Source organism: Choloepus didactylus, chromosome 27 (genome assembly GCF_015220235.1).
Source record: "Choloepus didactylus isolate mChoDid1 chromosome 27, mChoDid1.pri, whole genome shotgun sequence".
Classification (NCBI taxonomy): domain Eukaryota; kingdom Metazoa; phylum Chordata; class Mammalia; order Pilosa; family Megalonychidae; genus Choloepus; species Choloepus didactylus.
In genome coordinates, this window is record NC_051333.1 from 15,122,387 (window position 1) to 15,143,997 (window position 21,611).

General features: G+C 52.2%; 1 protein-coding gene across 6 annotated transcripts; it reads left to right on the forward strand.

Moving 5' to 3' along the window:
* The first annotated feature begins 53 nt into the window (after positions 1-53).
* DYRK1B (dual specificity tyrosine phosphorylation regulated kinase 1B) lies at positions 54-18,328 on the forward strand. Of its 6 annotated transcripts, XM_037819383.1 has the most exons (14): positions 54-203; positions 2,180-2,343; positions 3,415-3,534; positions 3,633-3,821; positions 4,173-4,320; positions 5,159-5,445; positions 6,152-6,298; positions 6,380-6,520; positions 6,820-6,855; positions 6,940-7,135; positions 7,533-7,639; positions 7,734-9,544; positions 13,077-13,195; positions 14,107-18,328. In XM_037819383.1, exons 2-12 carry the CDS (start codon positions 2,281-2,283, stop codon positions 8,103-8,105), a joined length of 1,806 nt encoding a protein of 601 aa, XP_037675311.1. In that variant the 5' UTR covers positions 54-203; positions 2,180-2,280; the 3' UTR covers positions 8,106-9,544; positions 13,077-13,195; positions 14,107-18,328. The 6 variants fall into 6 exon arrangements, with proteins under 6 accessions (XP_037675311.1, XP_037675307.1, XP_037675309.1 ...); XM_037819379.1 differs by having other exon boundaries at positions 6,820-7,135; XM_037819381.1 differs by having other exon boundaries at positions 6,820-7,135; positions 7,734-9,490.
* Positions 18,329-21,611: the final 3,283 nt, after the last annotated feature.

Below are 21,611 nucleotides of genomic sequence, written 5' to 3' on the forward strand. Positions count from 1 at the left end.
TCACGTGAGGGGGAGCGGCTGGGGGTGGGATGGGGGCGGAGCCCGGGGCGGGGGGGCCGGTTTGTTGTGGTCGCCATTTTGCTGGTTGCATTACTGGGTAATCGGGGCCCTGGCTCGCCGCGTCCGCCGAATACCCTCAGCCAGTGGGCAGGTCTGAGCTCGGGCTTCCCGAGCAGTTTGAGTCCCCTTGCCTGCGCCCTCAGGTAACGACGCGGAGACGGGCGGGGTGGCACGCGCTCGCAGGGAGGGGGAAGGGCGGAACTCGCCCTGCCAGCTTCGCCGCGGGACTGAACACGAGGCCGCGGAGGGGGAGGGCGGGCAGGTGCAGGCAGCGCCTGGCTATTCATAGTCGGATTCCTGGAAGGGGCCAAACCCGAGGGAGCAATCTTGGGAGGAAAGCTGGGAGGGGGTAGCTGGGCCCTGCTCCCGCCCTTTGTTTGGGCTCGGCTCCGCCGGCCGCATCGTCGTCGCCTAGCAACAGCTAACCTGGGCTATGACTGGCTGAGCTCTTGGCAGCGACGACCAATGGCACGGTTGTTACCATGGCAGGGTGCGGACTGCCAAGCTCAGTCCGGCCCCGCCCGCCAGGTCTCTGCAGGCCGGGGCGGGCCTCCAAGGTGGGGGGGCGGGACGCCGGGGTCCCCAGGGGCGGGGGCCGGCGGTGCGAGAGTTAACTCGCCCCTCCCCCGTCCACCTGCTTGCCCTACCCCCGCGTGCCCCGGGTTGACCCTCGTCTCCTCCTTCCTCTCCCCGCCCCCGGCGGCGGCGGCGGCTGCTGTTGTCACCCACCGGGCCGTTTGTCCCGCTTGCCCTCCCCGCCGCGGGGCTTGCCGGGCCGGCCGGGACGGGGACAGGCGGCCGCCTCCTCACCGCCGCCACTGCCGCCATGCTGGCCGCCCGCCCGCCCCACTGGGGGCCCCACCGCGCCCCAGCCCCCAGTGGGCCCCGCGCCAGCCCTGACCCGGGTAGGGGGCGGGGGCTGGGAGAGACGGTCCTGGTATGGGACCGGGGTAGATGTTGTTTTGGGGGGAATGGGGGATCTTCCAGGAAGGGAAACTCCGAGAGAGGAGGAGTACTGGAGTGGCAAAGCCTTGCCTAGGAGCGAAGAATCTGACATTGGGGGAGGTGGGGATGGGGGTGGCAGTGTGTGGGGAGAGGGACTTCGGGTGGTGGGGCACTTTAGGAGAGGAGAACCCTGTGATATCTGAGGAATTTGGCTATGTGGGCCTCCTAGGAGTGGTCACAGTTGTGAAGTGACCCTGGTAAAGGAAGGATGAGGAGAGAAGAGTCTCTGGGGGGAATATTGGGTGGTGGAGGTGGAGAGGCTCCAACAGAGGGGAGATAAGAAGGAAGATCCCTGTAAGCCATGGGAAGAGGCATCTCCCCCTTGTTTCCATCAAAAGAAGTGGTAAAAGGAAGAGATCCTGGCATGAAAAGGGGTGGGAGGGTAGGTGGGCCCCTGGGAAGGGAGTGCCCTAGTGGATGAGGCTGCTATAAGGTGTAGGATTCTGGTATATAGGGGATCTCAAACTTGGGGTAGCTGGGAGGTCCTTAGAGGACCCTCATGTAGTTTGGGGGGGGGGGCTGTAAAAGACCCTGCTATGGCTTGGGGGAGGTCCAGAGGTAATGTCATGGGACCCTAGGGTTCTCTGGATTTGGGGATAAGATAGGGTACTGGGAAGGGTAGACCTTGATGTGGGGGGCCTTGGTGATAGGGAATGAGATCCTGATGTTCAGGAAGATTGCAAGAGATGGGATCTTGGGTCCTGGGGAGGGATTGAGTAGAAATGGGAAGAGAAGAATGAACCCCACTTCCCATGCTGTCTTGGTTTCTATCTTTTTCTTCTCTTTTCCTCCCCACAATTATTGGTGTCTTTCTGTCCTTTCCTGTGATGGCCCAAACCCCTGCTCTTTCCTGACTCCTTCCTCATCATCCTCTTTCATGTATCTTTATCTTTGTTCCGACTCATTTATTTATTTGGTGATTATTTGTTGAGGGACTCTGTTTTGCTATCCACCTGGCCATTTTTCTCTTCCCTCTTTATTGTCACTTGTTGCTCCCCTTTTCACCTCCTTCTGTGCCCCTGCCTTCTCTCTCATACCCATTTCTTATCTGCCTGGCACTGCCCCACACATCCCCTTGTTCCATGCTGTTCCCCACCTCCCCACCTGCTCTCAGGTCTCAGCGGCGGTGGCAGCCGAGGTGCAGGATGCGAGAAGGCGCCCCCCAGCCGGGCTCCCGCGCCAGGCCTCGCTCCCCTGCGGCCCTCTGAGCCCACCATGGCCATCCCACCGGGCCATGGTCCCTTCTCTGGCTTCCCAGGACCCCAGGAGCACACGCAGGTATGTGTTCACCCAACTCCTCACGTGCCTGGGGTCAAGGGAGGCTGGGGATAGAAGGGTCTCAGGGCCAAGAGATAGAGTGTGGCTGCCCAGGACAGTCTCCTGGGTGTGAAGGGCCCCGGAGAAGTGGAAGATAATAGAAGAGGCACCAGCAGAGTCAGGGTTTGGAGAGCCTAGGTTCAAATCCTGGCATGGTGGTTAAATTACTTAGTTTTCTATACTTCCATTTTCTGATCTGTGAAGTGGAGCCAATATCAAAACCTACCTCACAGGGTTGTTGTGGGGATTAAAGGAGTTAATGAAATGCATGTAAAATGCTGAGAACAGTGCCTGGCACCTAGGAAACATCCAATAAATGTTCACAAAGAAAAAAAAAGTCCAGAGTGAAAGATCTGGAGGGAGCGGGTGGGGAGGAGGGTTGAGACTGAGGGGTCTTGGGGCCAACAGGGCCTGGGTGGTACAGGATAAAGGTCTCCAAGGGTAGAGGTGATGGAGGCTCTGAAATGTGGAGCTTGAAATGAGTTGGAGTGGGAGGACCGGGGTGCAGGATCCAGATCCTCAGGACCCTTGGAGTGAAAGAACTAGACAAAGATGCTTTGGGGGTGGTGGTGGAGGAGAGTGGGCAACACCCCAAGAGATAAGGGTGAAGTGAGAAGGAGGGGTGCACAGAGGTGGGACACCCAGAACTGGGAAGGGGGGGTTGTCTCAGGCTAAAGGGTTAGGAAGGTTTCCCATATGATCTCTCCCACTGAAGTTCAGAAAGGCGTAAAAGAGTGGGTGAGAACACTGGTTGAGGGCCCAGAGTGAAAGGCCAGGGGTAAAGAGTTCCTCCATTTACTCAGCATGCCTCTGTTGAACGTCCATTACAAGCCAGGCCCTGCGCAAGGTCCTGGAGACACAGCAATAACAAGGCAGACCTTGTGGAGTTCGTTTCTAGTAGAACGACCACATAACTAAAATGGGCGATTGTACAGAGTAACGATGAGCCAGCTGCCCATATGATTCTCTCCCTTGAGGTCAGAGTGATGGGTCTTGCCTGTCCTCAGTGCCCGTCTCCACCCTGCCCTGCAGGTATTGCCTGATGTGCGGCTACTGCCGCGGAGGCTGCCCCTGGCCTTCCGGGACGCGACCTCAGCCCCGCTGCGCAAGCTCTCTGTGGACCTCATCAAGACCTACAAGCACATCAATGAGGTGGGCGGGGGCTGGGCACCCCGGGCTGGGGCCTGGGGGGTTCTGACGGCAGGCATGGGTTGCTCACTGGTCCACGCCTTGTTGGGCTGGCTGAGTAGGTATACTATGCGAAGAAGAAGAGGCGGGCCCAGCAGGCGCCGCCCCAGGACTCGAGCACCAAGAAGGAGAAGAAGGTCCTAAATCACGGTTATGACGACGACAACCACGACTACATCGTGCGCAGTGGTGAGCGCTGGCTGGAGCGCTACGAGATTGACTCACTCATTGGCAAGGGCTCTTTCGGCCAGGTGCGGGACACCCCACCCCCAATCCAGGGATTGGGAGGCATGGGCACCCACTGACATCGACTCCCTCATCCAGTGGCTCACCCAGTCACTTAGTTTTGCTGTGCCTCAGTTTCCTTTCTGTAAAGTAGTGCAAATAACAGGACCCCCACATAAGGTAGTTGTCAAATGTTTACGCCAGTGCCTGAGCCATGGTGAGCGCTCAAGGGTGAATTTTTATTATTGGTAATGTTTTGGGTGGGTCCTCTTGGCTGAGCAGAGTGAGGCCAGAGGGAGAAGAGAGGAAGAGAGGTACCTGCCTCTGCCTTGTCTCCCCTCACCCTTTCCACCTTGTGACATGCCCTGCCCTGGCAGGTGGTGAAAGCCTATGACCATCAGACCCAGGAGCTGGTGGCCATCAAGATCATCAAGAATAAAAAGGCCTTCCTGAACCAGGCCCAAATTGAGCTGCGGCTGCTGGAGCTGATGAACCAGCATGACACGGAAATGAAGTACTATATCGGTGAGGCTTGGGGCGGACAGGGCCGTGGGTACCTGGGATAACTGGAGCTGTGTAGGGATGGGTCTCCCCCAGTACAGAAGGGGGCTTCTGTCCCTGGGGCAGGGTTTGGTTTGTGCTTGCCTTGACATCAGGGATTCTCTTTCATGATTTCCCCCCTGGTCGTGTGATAATGGTGGCCAAAGTTTATTGAGGATTGACCAAGGACTAGGCTCTAAGCCCTTTACATAAATTAACCCATTTAATCCTCACTACAACCCCATGAAAGGGCAATTATTGCCCACATTTTGGAGATGAAGCAGCTGAGGTGTATCAGTGCTAGAACTTGTGTGAGGTGGGAGTTTTTACTCAGCACAGCAGTGATTTGACTGGGCAGTCCGCTCCAGAGCCCTTGCTCTTAACTTCCGGGCCAGGCTTTTTGTTCTTTCCCTCACACTTAGAGCAAGTGGATTTTTAAAAGAGGAAACTTTACATCTCTCCAGTAAATAGGTAATCAGGAGCTCTTGCCACAAAAATTCAACACAGTTGAGAGTAAAACTATGTTTTAAAATTAAAGGAAGGCATGTAGAATAGTGTTAAAGACCTGTTTTCACCTAGTGGATACTTTCTCTGTGGTTTAATCGCGTTTGACAGAGGCTTGCAAAGGGAATTAATTGTGTGAATCCAGTAACGTATCAGATAAAAACCTCCTGTCTAGCAGGTGGTACCCATGGGCACACCACAATTAGGCTAACACTGGAGCAGCACAGATCTGCACAGATCTGCCTCCAGCCTTCCCCTTGATGACTACAGGACCCTCAGTTTCTTCTCTGTCGGCCCCTTTGCATGCCCGCTCACGCAGTGCACCTGAAGCGGCACTTCATGTTCCGGAACCACCTGTGCCTGGTGTTCGAGCTGCTTTCCTACAACCTGTACGACCTCCTGCGCAACACGCATTTCCGCGGTGTCTCGCTGAACCTGACCCGAAAGCTGGCGCAGCAGCTCTGCACGGCACTGCTCTTTCTGGCCACGCCCGAGCTCAGCATCATCCACTGCGACCTCAAGCCCGAGAACATCCTGCTCTGCAACCCCAAGCGCAGCGCCATCAAGATCGTGGACTTCGGCAGCTCCTGCCAGCTTGGCCAGCGGGTGCGGCCGGGCCCAACCGGGAGGCGGGGGCGGGGCAGTCGGCGAGCGCGGCCGGGGCGGGGGCGGGGGCGGAGCCAACCTGGGGACCCGGGGCCGGGCGGCAGCGCTAGGCTGAGATGGGCCTGTCGGATGCAGCCTGAAGTGGCCGAATGCCTGGGCGGTCGTGCTAGGAATGGGGGTGTCGGCGAATACTGTCCTGGCTGGTGGGGCCAACTGGGGAGGTAGCAGAGGGCTAGAGCGGCCCACTGGGAAAGGGGAGGGGTGAAGGCTGAGGAGAAGGGGCAGATATGAAGCGGCCAGACAACTGGTCAAGTTGGGGTGAGACTTGGACTAGGTTACGTTTCCCTGGTGTTTTTAAAGCTGGGGATGGGTGGGAGCTTCGTGTGCACAAGCACTTAACGCCAGAGGGTAAGACAAGCTCGAAAAGGAGTGTGACATAGGCAGAGGCCTGGGACTGCCAGTCTCTGGTGACCCAGAGGGGCCCAGGGTCAGACCAGGCCAGCTGAGACTCACAGGGCTGCTGACTGAGCTGGTGGGAGTGGCTCCTGGAAAGCTGGTGGGCTTAACCTCAGGGTTTGGAGCCCCCATTTTTCTGCTCAGGGATAGGGGACTCATCTTCAGTTGGGTCCTCTAAGTTTTGGGGGTGTCAGCGGGACTAGTAGAGGAGATTGGAGCTTCTGACCATTGCTCCCCCCATCCCCACCAGATCTATCAGTACATTCAAAGCCGCTTCTACCGATCGCCCGAGGTACTCCTGGGCACACCTTATGACCTGGCCATCGACATGTGGTCCCTGGGCTGCATCCTTGTGGAGATGCACACCGGAGAACCCCTCTTCAGCGGCTCCAACGAGGTGGGCTCTGGGGAGGGGTGAGCTGGAGGTGGAGGGGGCAAGCCTGGCTGCCTGATGGGCCTGACACCTGCCTCCTCGCAGGTGGACCAGATGAACCGGATCGTGGAGGTGCTGGGCATCCCACCAGCCCCCATGCTGGACCAGGCCCCCAAGGCTCGCAAGTACTTTGAGCGGCTGCCTGGGGGTGGCTGGACCCTACGAAGGACAAAGGAACTCAGGAAGGTGCGGCCCCTGCCCTTTGCCCCTCTTCCCACCCCGGGTGGCCCCTCACTCTCTCACACTTGGGGCTCCCGCTCTCCCTGTTTCCTTTCCCTTGTGTCTTTCCCTTCCTTCCTTTTCCCCTTGTCTGTCCTTTCCTTCCTCCCCTACCACCTTGTCTCTTCTGCCCACCCTACAACTCTTCTTAGCTTTTCTCTTTCCATTTTCTCTCCTGTGCCTCTGTTTCCCCATGTGTGTCTCCCTGCCCCTCCTGCCCACTGACGGCCACTCTCTTGCCCCCCCTCCCACCCCCTCCCTGCCAGGATTACCAGGGCCCCGGGACACGGCGGCTGCAGGAGGTGCTGGGCGTGCAGACGGGCGGGCCCGGGGGCCGGCGGGCGGGGGAGCCGGGCCACAGCCCCGCCGACTACCTCCGCTTCCAGGACCTGGTGCTGCGCATGCTGGAGTATGAGCCGGCCGCCCGCATCAGCCCACTGGGGGCCCTGCAGCACGGCTTCTTCCGCCGCACGGCCGACGAGGCCACCAACACGGGCCCGGCAGGCAGCAGTGCCTCCACCTCGCCCGCACCCCTCGACACCTGCCCCTCCTCCAGCACTGCCAGCTCCATATCCAGCTCTGGTGGGTGCCCAGTGCCTGGATGAGGTAGAACAGGGGTAGGGGGGCAGCTCTGGGCTTGGCCTGATCTAGAGGACCTTGCCACTAGGATTTCACCCAGAGCATTGAAAAGGCTGGATCCTGAATTCCAAAAAGGGGTGGGGTGGGAAAATTTTGACGGGCCTTGACTTGATCTCTGAGACTGGGTTTGAACTCAGACCACTAAAATTGGTTCTGACTTTGACACCCAAAATTGAATCCATACCCCAAGTCTCAAATCTGGGCCTGACCCTTCAAATGGGTCCTGGTCCCAAAGCCCAAACCTGGACCTTGGCCATGAACTTGGTTCAGCCACCCAAAACTCAGCTTCTGCTTCCCCTTGCTTAAGGCTTCTTCTCCTCTCCTCCCCTGGTGCTTCCAGGAGGCTCCAGTGGCTCCTCCAGCGATAACCGGACCTACCGCTACAGCAACCGATACTGTGGGGGCCCCGGGCCCCCCATCACTGACTGTGAGATGAACAGCCCCCAGGTACTAGGGTCTTGGAGGGTTTGGAGGTGGGTAGCAGGGCTGTGGGACTTCGGAATCTGGGTCACCATCACCCACTGCTCCTTTGCTTCTTTAGGTCCTACCCTCCCAGCCGCTGCGCCCCTGGGCAGGGGGTGATGTGCCCCACAAGACACACCAGGCCCCTGCCTCTGCCTCGTCACTGCCAGGAGCTGGAGCCCAGTTACCCCCCCAACCCCGATGCCTTGGCCATCCCCCATCACCAACCTCACCACCACCCCCGGAGCTGATGGATGTGAGCCTGGTGGGCAGCCCTCCAGACTGCTCTCCACCTCACCCAGCGCCTGCTCCCCAGCACCTGGCTGCCTCAGCCCTCTGGACTCGGATGACAGGAGGTCGTCCACCCCTCCCACCCCCCGATGACCCTGCCACTCTGGGGCCTCGCCTGGGCCTCCGTGGTGTACCCCAGAGCACGGCAGCCAGCTCATGACCCCGCCCCTTCCCTGGGGCCCCCCTTGAAGCCATACCCCCCATCTGGGGGCCCTGGGCTCCCATCCTCATCTCTCCCCTCGACTGGAATTGCTGCTACCCAGCTGGGGTGGGTGAGGCCTGCACTGATTGGGGCCTGGGGCAGGGGGTCGAAGAGAGGGGTTTGGCCGTACCCTCCCCACTAAAGACTGGACCCTTGGCCCTCTCCCCCCCTTGTTTTCTATTTATTGTACCAAAGACAGTGGTGGTCTGGTGGGGGCAGGGGAAGGAGACCCCCCTCACCTCAGGGCCCTAGGAGGGGGTGGGGGCAGGTAGGGGGAGATGATCTTGCTCCTCCTTGCTGTACCCCCCAGTAAAGAGCTTTCTCACATGCCCGCCTGAGCGTTTGCAGGGCCTTGGGTTCCCTTACCCAGCCCTCAGAGGAGTGGTGGGGAAAGGTGTTTGGGGAGGGGGTATCAGAGGAGCTTTGTGGTGCTGGATGTATCACTTCTGCAGAAGTTAGGACTGTTGGCACAGACGTGGGGCTGCAGGAGATGTGGAGCTACAGAATCCTGGATGGGGATCCTGGAAACTGGCCCACGTTTGTCTTTTCCATCTGCGTAAACAGAGCCTGAAAGGGGCTCAGCTCTGACTTCTCTCGGAAACACCAGGTCTGACCTGATAAGTTGGGGCTTCCAGAGTCTGCACAGAAGTGGTGCCTTATGCCAGGAAGGTATTCAGTAGGTGCTCAGTACATGCGGTGGACCTTATTGATGCCACCTGGGGAAAAGGTACGCTGCGGGTACAGGCTTGACTCCAAGACAGGCCCTGCTAGGAGCCAGTGGGAGCAAAGGTTTTTGAGATTCCTGTGCAAAAAGATGTTCTTGGGGTTCCAGGTAAGTGGGCCTGTTTCCATGACAACTGGGAAACCAGTCTCTGGGCTCAAAGGGTACCCACAATCTTCCACCCTTGGGGCGCGGGCCTTCCTGGGAAATGGAATTTACTTAGCAATCTGTTTTCAGTCTTTTTTCGTTGATGAACTACAAAGACCAGAGTTCTTTTCGCTAACATGTTTGGGGTGGCGGGCTCTTAGGCAACCAATCGGCAGTCGGAGGGCGCCGGGACCCGGATGTTTAAGGTGGCCAGGCGAGGGGGAGAAGGCTGGGATTGGGTGGCTTTATCCACGTTGGGTTCAGGGGTTGCGTGCTCCGGGGCATGCGGAAGATGGGGCACGGCGCGGGACCGGGGAAAGATGCAGGTTAAGCGTTCGCGGTGTCGCAGCAGGCGGTGGGCTCTGCGGCCTGAGCGGAACTGTCACGCGGGATGTCACAAGTCGCTGTTCTGGCGCATCTCGCGGGAAGCCCCTGTCGGAAATTGAGACAGGCCAGGACCCCGGTACCGACGTGTGTATGTTTGCTAGTGGAGCAGCGCGGATTGCGGTGGGAACCTGAGGAGGCACGGGTAGGAAACCTGAGCTAGGCCTGAAGGTGGAAGGGAGTCGGGGGTGACGATGGTGAGGTGGGATGGCTTGTGCAGAGGCGGCGACGAGAAACAACCAGCGGTGTGTGAGTGTGAACTGCAGGTGATCTGATGTTGGTAGAGAGGATATTGAAAGTTCTGTATGAATTAGATCGTCATAGATTTTGTTGGCCATTTAGGTAGCTTGAGCTTTGTCTTGAGGACAATGAAGAGCCATGATAGTGTTTTTAGAAGGGAAAGGACATGGCCCAATTTGCTGCCATAGGGGGGTGACTGATGGGAAGGAGATTGGGGTCCGGGAATCCAGGGTGGCCGCTGGGCAGGAACCAGAACAAGAGAGGTCGTGGCTGGATCAGGGCAGGGGCTTTGGGGGTGGGGTGGGGGGGTGGAAGAGGCGTCCAGAAGGTTGAGTGGATCTGCCGTGGGACTGATAGGCGGCGTGGCTGACGAGCTGGGGGGGGAGGGAGACGGAGAGGGGTGGGGAAGGAATAGCTCCAGCACACAGAACAGTTTCTGGCATATTGTATGTGCTCAATAAAATGTTTTTGAATCAACAGTTCTGTGAGGCAGGTACTATTATGAGCTCCCTTTTGTAGATGAGGATACTGAGGAGAGAAGAGATTAAATAACTTGCCCATGATCACTTGCTGGGAAGTACAGGGCTCAGGATTATGTGTGGTTGTGAACCAGTGACTTGGCAAGGTATGCTATGAGCCCTGAGACATCAGCAGGGTTCTATGAGGAGTCTGGGTGAGGCTTGGAAATGTATACCCCACATTGCTCTTCCAGCTCACAACCTCTGCCCAAACCTCCTGACTGTCTATCTGATCTCTCCTCATGGATGTCAAGAGGTATCCCAAGAGAAATCTTGGCCAAATTGAACTCCTGGTTTTTTCACAAAAACCCACTGCAGCATTGGGGATGTAATAGAGAACAAAAGAGTTTCAGTGCCCCAAAGATCTCACAGGCCAAGGGGTGAGGTTCAGACCCTCAAATAATTACAAAGATATGAAAATACAAAGAAAGGCAGAGAATGGTATAAGAGCATGTGACAGGAAATCTAATCTGGTCCCCAGGAAGTGAAGTTTGAGATGATGAAGGAATAGGTATTAACTCAGTTAAGAGGGAAGTGTATGTTTGTGTATGATGGTTAGAACCCAAAGGCTGAGGGAAACAAGAGGCCAAATCATGTAGATCCTGTAAGAAGTTTGGATTCTTACCACATGCGTAGTGGGAAGTTGTAGAACAATTTTAAGTAGTGGAAGGGGACATAGCTATGTATTTTAAAAGATCCTGAGTGGCTGTTGTGTGGGGAAATTGATGATAGAGTGTTAGGGAATTGAAGCAGAGAGACCAGTGAAAAGTGGCTGATATTGTGAGAGTAAAACAGCTGCAATTAAAGAAAGCCACAGAATTTTTGCTGATTCTCCCATAAGGACATAGAGGCCCCTTCCCCTCACCTTGACTCTGGGCTGACTGTGATTTGTTCGGATCAGTAGCATGCAGTGGATGTGACTCTGTGCCACTTGGGGGTGCCTGGGCCTTATGAAGCCTGGCGGCTTCCTCTTTCACTGTCTTGGAGACCTGAGATGCTGTTCTAAGAGGTCCAACCAGCCCCCAGCTGTTCCAGCTATTCCAGCTGGTGTGCCAGGCACACGAATGACGTTACTTTGGCTATTTTAGCCTCATTCATTTCGTAGGTTGACACCACAGGGAATAAAGATGAGCCTCTGAACTTTGACCAAATTGCAAAATCATTAGGAAATAAGTGGTTGCTATTTTAAACCGCTGTTTTGGGGTGATTTGTTATGCAGCAATTGCTAACTGGAACAAGTATATATTTTTTGAGATCTTACCATTTTATGTATTAACTCATTGAATCCTCACAGTTATACTCTGCGGTAATATTACTACTCTTTCCTATCTACAGATGAGGAAACTATGGCGCAGAGAAGTTAATAAAGTACTAACAGGATACCTGGCCCTTAGTAATGCTGAGTATGTGAAGGCTATGGTGTTCATCATCATTGAAGTTCCCCTAACTATTAAGGAAGTGGTAGTAAAATGAATGAAAAGCATTGTTATTCTACTCAGTAATGGTGTGAATTTAGATGAGTGACTTCACCTCTGTGAGGCTCAGTTTCTTCACTGGAACAGGGAGACCATAATAGTATTCATCTCATGGGAGTAATGTGAGGAGCACAGGGTCAAACACCTACCATAAGGCAGAAATCTAATTATTGTGAAGCTTGCAGCCGAGGTCGTGGTGGACAGTGGCATGCAAGGACATGCAGTGGACATTGTGGTGGACAGTGACCCACAAAGATGAAGCCATTCTCTTAGAAGGCCTAATGGAGAGACGATAGAACATCAGGTCCTTGGTGATAATGTTGATGTGCTGGATCAGGTCTCACCTGAAGCTGAGATTAACTCTGTACTTTTCCATTAGGGGATCCAGTAAGTCTATCTGTGTTGTTTAACCCAAGTTGAATTGGGCTTCTGATTACTTGTAACCAACAGCATCGTGATTCCAGGGTTTTAGTCACTTGTTTGTTCATTCAACAAATAGTTGAAAACATACTGCTTTGAGTGCTGATATTATAAAAGTAAACAAGACTCCCAAGACCCCAGTCTTCATGGAGCTTATGTGCTAGTGGAGAAGACAGATGATAAACAAATTACTATTGGGGGTAAGCACTATGAAGAGGTTGGAGGAATGGAGAGTGGCAGAAGGGGCTATTGGGGGGGAGTTAAAGAAGCGGCTTTGTGGACCTCTTAATGGAGGAAGGACCTGAAAAAAGTGAGGAAGGCAGCTATGCATATATTTGGGAAGAAAGCCCCTTCCTGGTAGAAAAACAGGAAATTCAAAGGCCCTGAGGCAGAGGCACGCGGGCTGTGTGGGAGCAGCCTTAAGGAGGCCAGTGAGCAGGACCAGAGGGAACAAGAGGGGCGGGGAGGGGATGAGGAGAAGGGCTTGCAGTACAGAAAGTGAAGGTTTTTAGCCTGAGCAGAAGGAGGACGGAGTTGCCATAACTGTGTTGGGAAGACCCAGGGGCTTCGGGCCTGTTCAGCAGCCCAGTGGACTTGCTGAGCAAGCGCTAGGGCATACGAGTCTGAAGTTCAGGGACAAGATCTGGGCTAGAGATGTCAACCTGGGAGCCGTTGGCATAGCCCAGGATGAAATCGCTGAGGGAGGGCCTATGGATGCCGACGAGGCCTGACAGCGGGCGCAGAGAGGCCCACGAGGAGACGAGATGGCAGTGGCCTGGACCAGGGAGGGGCAGGTGGAGTCAGCAGTTGTTGGACTCGGGGTGCATGTAGAAGGCAGCCCCCGGGGCTTGCTGATGGATTGGTTGAGGGTGAGGTCAGGGAAAAAGAGTCAAGGGCAAGGAAAGATGGACAAGGGTTTCATAAGAACAGGATAGAGTTAGATTGTGGAGCAGCGACTCTGCTTTCCTTCCCCTGGGCCCATGTCTCTGCCTTTCTCTGTCTCTGCTGTGTTTGCTGTTTGCAGGCAGCTGGGCTTTCTCTGGCTGGACTCCTGCCCCGACTCTGTGTGATCTTCCAGCTCAGTTCCCCACAGCCGCTTTCTGTCCCCATTTCAAATCCCCATAATGGAATTGGACTCCCGAGGTGGGTATATACCTCTTCTCACCCTGCTGTAGCTAGAGGGTTCCCACCATGATATTCACAGTTGCAGTGTGTTTCTGACAGTTGGTGAACTGGAAGCTGGTGGTATTTGTATATATATGCGTGTATGTGATTGCACCCTGTTTTGGTTGCCTCAGTTATGTCCTGGATTGGGAGAATGGGGTAGGAGTTGCCAGGAAGGTGGGATTTGGGAGGCTCTGAACTCAGGAGGTTACGGGTCAAGCTGCTGAGGTTGGGAAAAGTGATGGGTATGTAGGCACAGCTTCTGCCAGCCCTTGAGGTATCCTTCGAGTAGACAGGGAGACACTCAGCACCCCTCACTGGGGAGAGACACGGCGGTGCCTGAGACAGCTCTGCTGCCCTCTCAGAGCACACAGTCCAGTGGGGAAGACAAACCCATCAATCAGATAGTGATCAGGCCGATGGGGGAGGCCCAGGCAGAGGGAATGGGGGCTGGGAAGGGGGAGTCATGGGCAGAGGGGTCGGGGCAGGACACGGGAAGTCTGGGGGAGTGTGAGAGCCCAGAGGAGGCTCCCGACCCAGCCTGGGGAGCCAGGGAGGACTTCCTGGGGTAGTGAGCACAACGTACGGGATGAGATCTGAAGGAGCTTGATGAAGGCTGACTAGTGACTACCCATAGCCAAGTCAGTGGACACTAAATTTTTTTCTAACTTTTTTATTTGAATAATTGTAGATTTACAGAAAAGTTGCAAAGATAGTGCGGAGACTTCCCATATGCCCTACAGCCAGCTTCCCCTAATTAAGCATCTTACAAAATTGTGATACCTTTGTCAAAACTAAGAAATTAACATCAATTCATGTTCTATTCACTAAACTCCAGACTTTGTTCATATTTTGCCCATTTTTCCACTAACGTTCTTTTTGTGTTCCAGGATCTAATCCAGGATACCATGTTGCATTTATTCATCACGTCTCCTTGATCTCCTCTAATCTGTGACAGTTTTTCAGTCTTTCCCTATTTTTCCTGATCTTGGCAGTTTTGAGAGTGCCAGCCTGGGTGGCTGCTATTTTCCTTATTTATCCTGGGATTGTGGGTTTGGGGACAAAGACCCCTGAGGGGATGGCGCCCGGGTCACTGGGGTGAGGTGGGGCCTGCCAGGTTTCTCACCTGCAGTGGGAGGGTTTTCCCCTTTCCGTGCTCTGTTTGTCAGGAGCAAGTCACTCAGGGCAGCCCACAGGCTCGGAGAATCAACCTCCACCTCCTAGAGGGAAAAAGATCAAAGAATTTGTCTTCATATGTTAAAACCGTCACAGTAATTAATAAATATTACAGGGAAGAGCCTTTGATGCTATGCATTTCCATTTCTCCTTAAAGTTTTTCACTCACTATTTTTAGCATTTGTCTGTGGATCTTGTTCAGCAGCAATTATTTCTATGATGTTATAATCATGATCTATTTCCCTCATTTCTTCTACAATTATTATTTGGAGTTTTTCTATATGGAAGATTTATCCCTCCTACCCCATTTATTTTGTTTACTCAATCATTTGTTTATATTAGTATGGACTCGTGGATATTTACCTTATTCTTTGGGTATAAATCAATACCATCGCAGTTAATTTGCTGTTCAAATTGTTCCAGCTTTGGCAGTCAGGGCTCCTTGAGGCTGGCTCCTGTGGTCTCTCTCTCTCTCTCTCTTTTTCTCAAGCACTTCCTTACTTTCTGGCACTGCAGGATGCTCCAGGCTCATCCTGTATCTTCCTTGCCATGTATCTAGGGAACCCAGGGTCCTCTTGGTGGACAGTGGTGATCTGGGCACTGGGTGTGCTCAGTGCTGTGGGGTGTCACTGCTTCTGGCCCCTCTCAGGTGACAGATCTAGATATACTAACCCACGAACACACATCTGCATCTCTGGATCTATATATCTGTGTGTAAAAATAAGCATGAGCTCAAACTGATATCTCTGACTAGTCCTGCACCACAGGGTTCATTTCTGCCCCCGCCCTGCCCTTGCTTGCTTTGTCACTTCTCTGACACTGAGAAACCTTGCTCAGTGGGTGCTTTTTAGTACTCATCTTATTGCCATCTTGGAAGGAACTGGCAGGGTTGCCCCTTCCCTCCTCTGGCACACTCTCCCCTTTCTGTGATGCTCCTCTCTCCCGATTGTTCTCCTACAGCCTACTTCCTTGCAAGAAGTTCCTCTGTTTTCACCTTTCCTTTAAATGTTTTGTCCTCAGGGCTTTGTTTCCTTCTCATGCTCTCTCTGGGCCATCTTACCGTCATCTGTGGTGTTTCCTGTTTCTGCTGAGGATGTCCACTCTCTGTCCCTAGCCCTCCCCTCTTCCCTGAGCCCCAGACCTGGGGATCCTGTGACTTCATGGTCACCTCCCCATGGGTGGTCCCCAGGCCCCTAAAACCCACTGTGTCCCAAACCCTAATGCTGCTGTTCCTCAGGCCCCCAGACACAGCTCTGGGCCTCGTCCTGGATGCCCCCCAGCCCAGCCTGTCAGCCTCCATGGCTTGTCCACTGGGACTCCAGCACATCTCTCACACTGGCCCCCTTCACACACCCCCACCCGACCCCAGCTCTGCCCTGTCTCTGCCCTGGCCTTTTCCCTCAGCGCCAGGCCTCCTATCCCACCCTTTAACCCACCTCCACTTGGCAGTTAAGAGGGGTCTTTTTGAAGCACAAATCTGACCATGACCTTCTCCTGCTTGAAGCCCTGCCAGGCTTCCCCAGTGTCCTTAGGACAAGGTGCAGACTCCTGAGCTTGATCCCGAAGGCTCGCTGTCCCCTGGCCTCTGACCTTCCCCAGTCTCTCCCCACTGGCTGCCTAGCTTCTCATTGCCTTGCACATGAGCCGTGCTCTCACTGGGCCTCTGTGCGGCCCCTCACCCAGCCCCCACAGCCCCCAACCCAGCCCGTCCTGCCCCATCCACACCCCCAGCCACTTCCTCTCCACTCAGAGTATTTTGAAGCCAATCCCACCTATCATCATCTATAAGGATAGTGACTAAAATGGAAAGGTAGGGGTGAGCTTTACTTTTCTTTCCATTTTTTTTTCTTCCAGTGAGTATGTTTTAACTAAATACTAACATAAAGCCAGTAGTTGTTGTGGGGGGGAAATGAAACAAAAAAATTTGCATCGTGTTTGAGCTTAAGGGGAAAAAAGCTTTCCAGAATCACCTTATTAATTTAAAAATTCTATAGTGGTGGGGAGAGAAAAGAGATATTTCTCCTTACACTAGAACAGCTTGGCCAGAATGAACATTTAAGGGAAGGTTGTAAGCTTCCCCTTGAATCACATCAACTGAGAGAATTTTCAAACTGTCATGAATTGTCACAATTATCATTATAAACATGACTTATCTCAACAGTGTTTCCCCAGGCATTTGGGGAAATCTTTGGATTTTGTGCACGTAAAAGGAAGGTTACTAAGTATATTGGCATTGGGAGAAGTCTTATCTTCTACTCTGATGTCAGTGACTGTTGGGACAATGAATTCAGCATAAAGGAACCACAAGTGCATCTGCTCTGAGCCATTTTCCATTTTTAAATCTAGCAAGTGCTTTACTAATAAGCACCAGCATTTATATGGTGCCTTCAGGCCAGGCACTGTTCTAACCCTTTCCATGCATTAACTCAGCAGCCCTCACACAGCCCATAGGACCTAACTCCTGTTTTTGTCCCGTTTCTTCAGTGAGGAAATGGAATCATCTACAGTTTAAAATACATTGCTTCACTTTCCACAGCGAGTAAGTGGCAGCACCAGGATTTGAACCCAGGCGTCCTGGTCCCAGGCTCCCTGCCTTTAACCCCACCCTGCTCTCTACCTTTCTCCTTGATTCCATTTTGCAGAGAAGGGCACACATATTTCTGATCTTGCAGTTTCTTCCTTTTGGAAGAGGAGCTTCAATCACTTTATTTTCCAGTATCAAAAATCCTTTTCAACATCCCCAGTTATCTATAAAGAAACATTTTAATCTGTTTGTTTGGGGGAAATTTCAAACATCTACAATTGCAGAGAGAAAAGCCTAAAGAACACCTTTAGTCCCCACAACCCAGCCTCAACAGATACCAGCATACGGCCATTCCTGTTCCTTCTATATCCTGCAGTTTTCTACCCTGCTCCGTTATTTAAAGCAAATCCCGATGTTTATTGAAGGAAATTTTAAAATAAAAAGAGGACTTCCCCTGTCTGCAAATTGGCTTCCCTCCTAATTCTCCGTTCCCTTTCTCCTTGTTTTCCAAATGCAGACAGGTCCATGCATGGAGTGATGTTATCACCCGGCTCGTCCCTGGCTCCTTTCCTGTAACCCTATACACGTGGCCTTTCTCCACATAGCTCTGAAGCCTGAAAACGATCCCTCGTAACTACCGTGGCAGGCTGGGGTTGCCTTGGCAAGCCTGTCCCCTCAGGAGGACATTTAATCTGCTGGTGGCTTTTTGCCATGATCGTGGCCTCTTCCCTTATTTGGGTTATTTTCTGGATCCTACCTCCCCTCCAAGCCAGGTCAGCCCTCCCGTGTATACACTCCTTGTCCACCGTAACTTCACTCCAAGCACAATTAGCTTTATCCTAGTTGAAACAGAACAACAATTTGGGTACTTAATTGCCTGGGAGCTCTGTGAGGGCAGGAATTGGGTCTGTCTTTCTCCCTGCCATGTCCCCAGCATCACCAGCACAGGGCCTGGCACTCAGTGATGCTGTGCTGAACGAACGAATGAATGCACGCCGAACTCAACAGCTGGGCTTTGATCTGAGGGCAATAGGAAGCCACGGAAGTGTCCTGGGCAGAACTGCGACGTGGTGGGCAAAAGAATCCCCTGCCATCTTGTGAAAATGCAGATTCTGATTCAATAGGTCTGGAGAGGGGCCTGAGATTCTGCATTTCTAACATGCTCCCAGGTGATGCCAATGCTTTGTCTTTCTGTGCTGCCCAGCTGTAGCCACTAGCCACATGGTGACAGAGCACTTAAAATGTGGCTAGTGTGAACTAATATGTGCTATGAGTATAAAATATCCACCAGACTTCCAAGACTTGGTATTAAAAGAATGTAAAATATCTCATTAATAACTTTATATTCATTATATGTTGATATGGTAATATTTTGGATATACTGGGTTAAATAAAATATATTATTAATTTCACCTCTTCCTTTTTTTTTTCCCTAATACAGCTACTAGAAAATTTAAAATCATGTACGTGGCTCACATTTGTGGCCTACATTATGTTTCTTTTGGATAGTGCTAGTCTAGAACACTTCAGACTCCCTCTTGCCTTGAAGCATTTGCACATGCCAGTTCCTCTTTATGGAGAACCCTTCTTTTTCTTACCTGCCTATTCACAGCTAATTCCATGTATGTTTCAGGTCTCAACTTCGAGGTTTCCTTCTCCAGGATGGGTCGGGTGCCTGTCTGGGGCTTCTGCAGCTCCGTGGGTTTCCCTGTCCCAGCCCTATCCCCCTGCCGAGGCCTCCCCATCCCAGCCTGACCGTCATCTGGGACATCAGCAAGTGCATGTTTATCTCCTTTAGAATGTTAAGTCCATGAGGATGGGGACAAAGTCTGTCTTGGTCACCACTTTATCTTCAGAACCCGACACAGAGTCAATAAATATTAGTTAACTGAATTAATAAATGCCAAGTAAGATGTGGGCCGTGCACATTGTACAGCTCGTGCACTGGCCAGTGACGCCGCCTTTAGAGGTCCTGCCTGGCTGTGTCCTGATGCAGGGGCAACACTGGGCTGCTGCACCTACGCTGATGGGCCGTGGTCTCATCTGTCTCTTTGGAAAATTGTCCTCCTGCCTCCCTGCCTATGAACTACCTGTAGCTCCCCTCTTGGCATCTGTCCTCTGTCAATGGCACATTTCTGAATGGGAACATGATGTTTTCTTTGGTCTTTTGTGTCAGTTTTTGGTACAACATAGCTTTTGATAAAAAGATGTTTCCCAGTCTATTTCCCTTATCCATTTTTTTCTAATTGCATAGAAACACTGATTTTTAAAAAATTGCCATCAACAAAGTCATTATTTTTTGTTTTGATATTCTTCTGTTGCTTCAATAATTTTACAATTAATTTGATATGAAAAGTTGCTCAACCTCATCGGTTATCAGCAAAAGAGGAATTAAGGTCATCCCTGCCCAAGGCACACCCCGCCCCGTAGTCTTTGTCCTCCATGACCGCCAGGCCAGGGCCCCCGCCCCTCCCTGCCCATCACATCCGTCCTTCCATCCCCCTGCCCTGCCATCACCATAGGGTCATAATTGTAATTGTTGCTTGCAAACTAATGAAATTCCCTTCTCTATTTTCTGGTCCCACTCATCTGAATTATATATAAACTTCTAAAGAAACAAAAAAAGCAAAGGCCAGACAGAGTATATTTTACATCCTCAAATCAACAAAAATTAAGATAGGAGAGGATGGGGGTTCTCAGCAGAGGTCTCTTATGCTGCTGCTGGGAGTGCACGTCAGACCCGCGCTCTGGAGAACAGCTCAGTGTCGTTTGGAAACATTCAGCCAAGCAGGAGATCTGAGTACCTTGCACTCAGCATCTCCATTCCTAGCCACTTACCTGAACACATGCACAAGGTGGGACATCCAGGAAAGTTCACAGCATCACAGCGACTCTGATGCCCAATAAAAGAAGAATAGAAAAATTGTGGTATAGTCACATGATGGAATATTATACAGCAATGAAAAGGAACTACAGCTAGTTAAGAAATGGGTGAAAGAAACAAAGTTGAACGAATAAAGCAAAATTCAGAAGACTCCACATAGGATGATACTACTTTTGATAAGGCTCAAACCAAAGCAAAAGGAAACACTGCTTATGCATACAAAAAATATGGTAAAACTAGATTTCAAAAAAAGCAAGGGACAAGGGAATCATTTGGGATTTGTTGCACTGTATACTTAAAATGGGTGTGTTTTATTACATGTAAATCGTACCTCAATAAAGTTGAATTTTAAAAAAACTTGTTCTGCCTCTGAGTATGCCATGTAAGGAAGTGATAATAGGGGCAGAGGCCACCAGCTGATGACTCAGCTGTCGTGCTGAGGATGGCATGGCAGAAAGGGGAAAGGACGTAAGTTCCTGATATTGTCACTGAGCCATCTAAACAGGGGACCCTGTTTTCTTCACTGCTGTATCTCCAGGTCTTATAAGAGTTGGCACACAATAAATATGTATTTTTAAGTAAAATTTTTAATTAAAGTATAAAATCTTTAACAAGGTTTGGGTGGGTAAATTACTTAATTTAACACCCATGGACCCACCCTACCTCTGGATTTCTTTCTATTTGAAATAGTGCATTTCCCTGTGATTTGAGCCCTTTTGATTTGAGTCCTCTCACCCATAGCCAAAAGCATTTTAACTGGTGACCTACATGATGAATGAGTTACAGCTAAGATTGTTGGGACAGCTACTATGTGTTCAGCCCTGTGTTGAGGGCTTTGCCTCCGTGATTTCTTTGAATTGTCACAACATCCCTATGAGCCTGGTTTCAGCTCCTCTTTTCACTGAGCAGGCCAAAAAAAGACTGCAGGTTGTCCTGCTGGGTCTTGCCATCTGCTGGATACCTCCTGGGTCTTGACACATTGCTATGTCCACCCATCACCTTTAGGGAATCCCAGCATTGCAGTCACATATTTATGATCAGGGGCACGTGGTCTATTTTCACCTTACAGAAGCCATTGGAGGCAGCCCAGGGTCCAATTATCTACTCCTACCTAACACCCCAAATCGCAGTGGCTTAAAACAATAAACTATTATCTCTTGTGGTTCTGTGAGTTGACTGGGCTCTGCTGGGTGGTTCTTGCTTGGGGTGGGGTGTGGGGGTGGGGAGAGACCCATACCCTTGCAGTTAGATATCAGCTGGAACTGCAGACATCTGCAAGCTCTCCTGGCTGGACACGACGATGGCTCACTCATATGGCCAGCAGCTGATAATGGCTGTGGCCTTGGGCTGTCAGCTAGAGTTCCTACACATGGCTACTCCACAGGGCTTGGGTTTCTCACAGCCTGGTAGCTGGGTTCTGAAGAGGGAGCATTCCAAGAATGAGCTTTCCAAGGGGCCCAATCAGAAGCTGCCAGGCTTCTTAGGATCTGGCCTTGGAATACCCAGAATGCCACGTCCTCTGCATTGCACTGGTCACGCAAGCCGTGAGGGCAACCTGGACTCAAGGGGAGGGCAAGCAGGACAGCTCCTGATGGGAGGAGCAGTGTGCTCCACACCAGCTGTGTATCCACATTGACTTTTTAAGGTCAGTTATGCGTCATCACCAAGAAACTTTCTGGCATCAAGCCCCTTCTTTCCTTGCTTCTTCCTCTCTCCGTGGTGCCACCCAGTCTTCGGGACTTTTGGCGAGAACCTTTACCTGGCATCAAGGCTTCTGCTGGCAGGGCCAGAGACGGCTTACGTTTCATGCC

Excerpts from the sequence above, each read along its gene's own strand:
- DYRK1B (XM_037819379.1), top strand. The coding sequence starts at position 2,281 with ATGGCCATCCCACCGGGCCATGGTCCCTTCTCTGGCTTCCCAGGACCC. Across the intron at positions 5,446-6,151 it reads CCTGCCAGCTTGGCCAGCGG|ATCTATCAGTACATTCAAAG; the intron begins GTGCGGCCGGGC and ends CATCCCCACCAG. Across the intron at positions 7,640-7,733 it reads GTGAGATGAACAGCCCCCAG|GTCCTACCCTCCCAGCCGCT; the intron begins GTACTAGGGTCT and ends TTGCTTCTTTAG.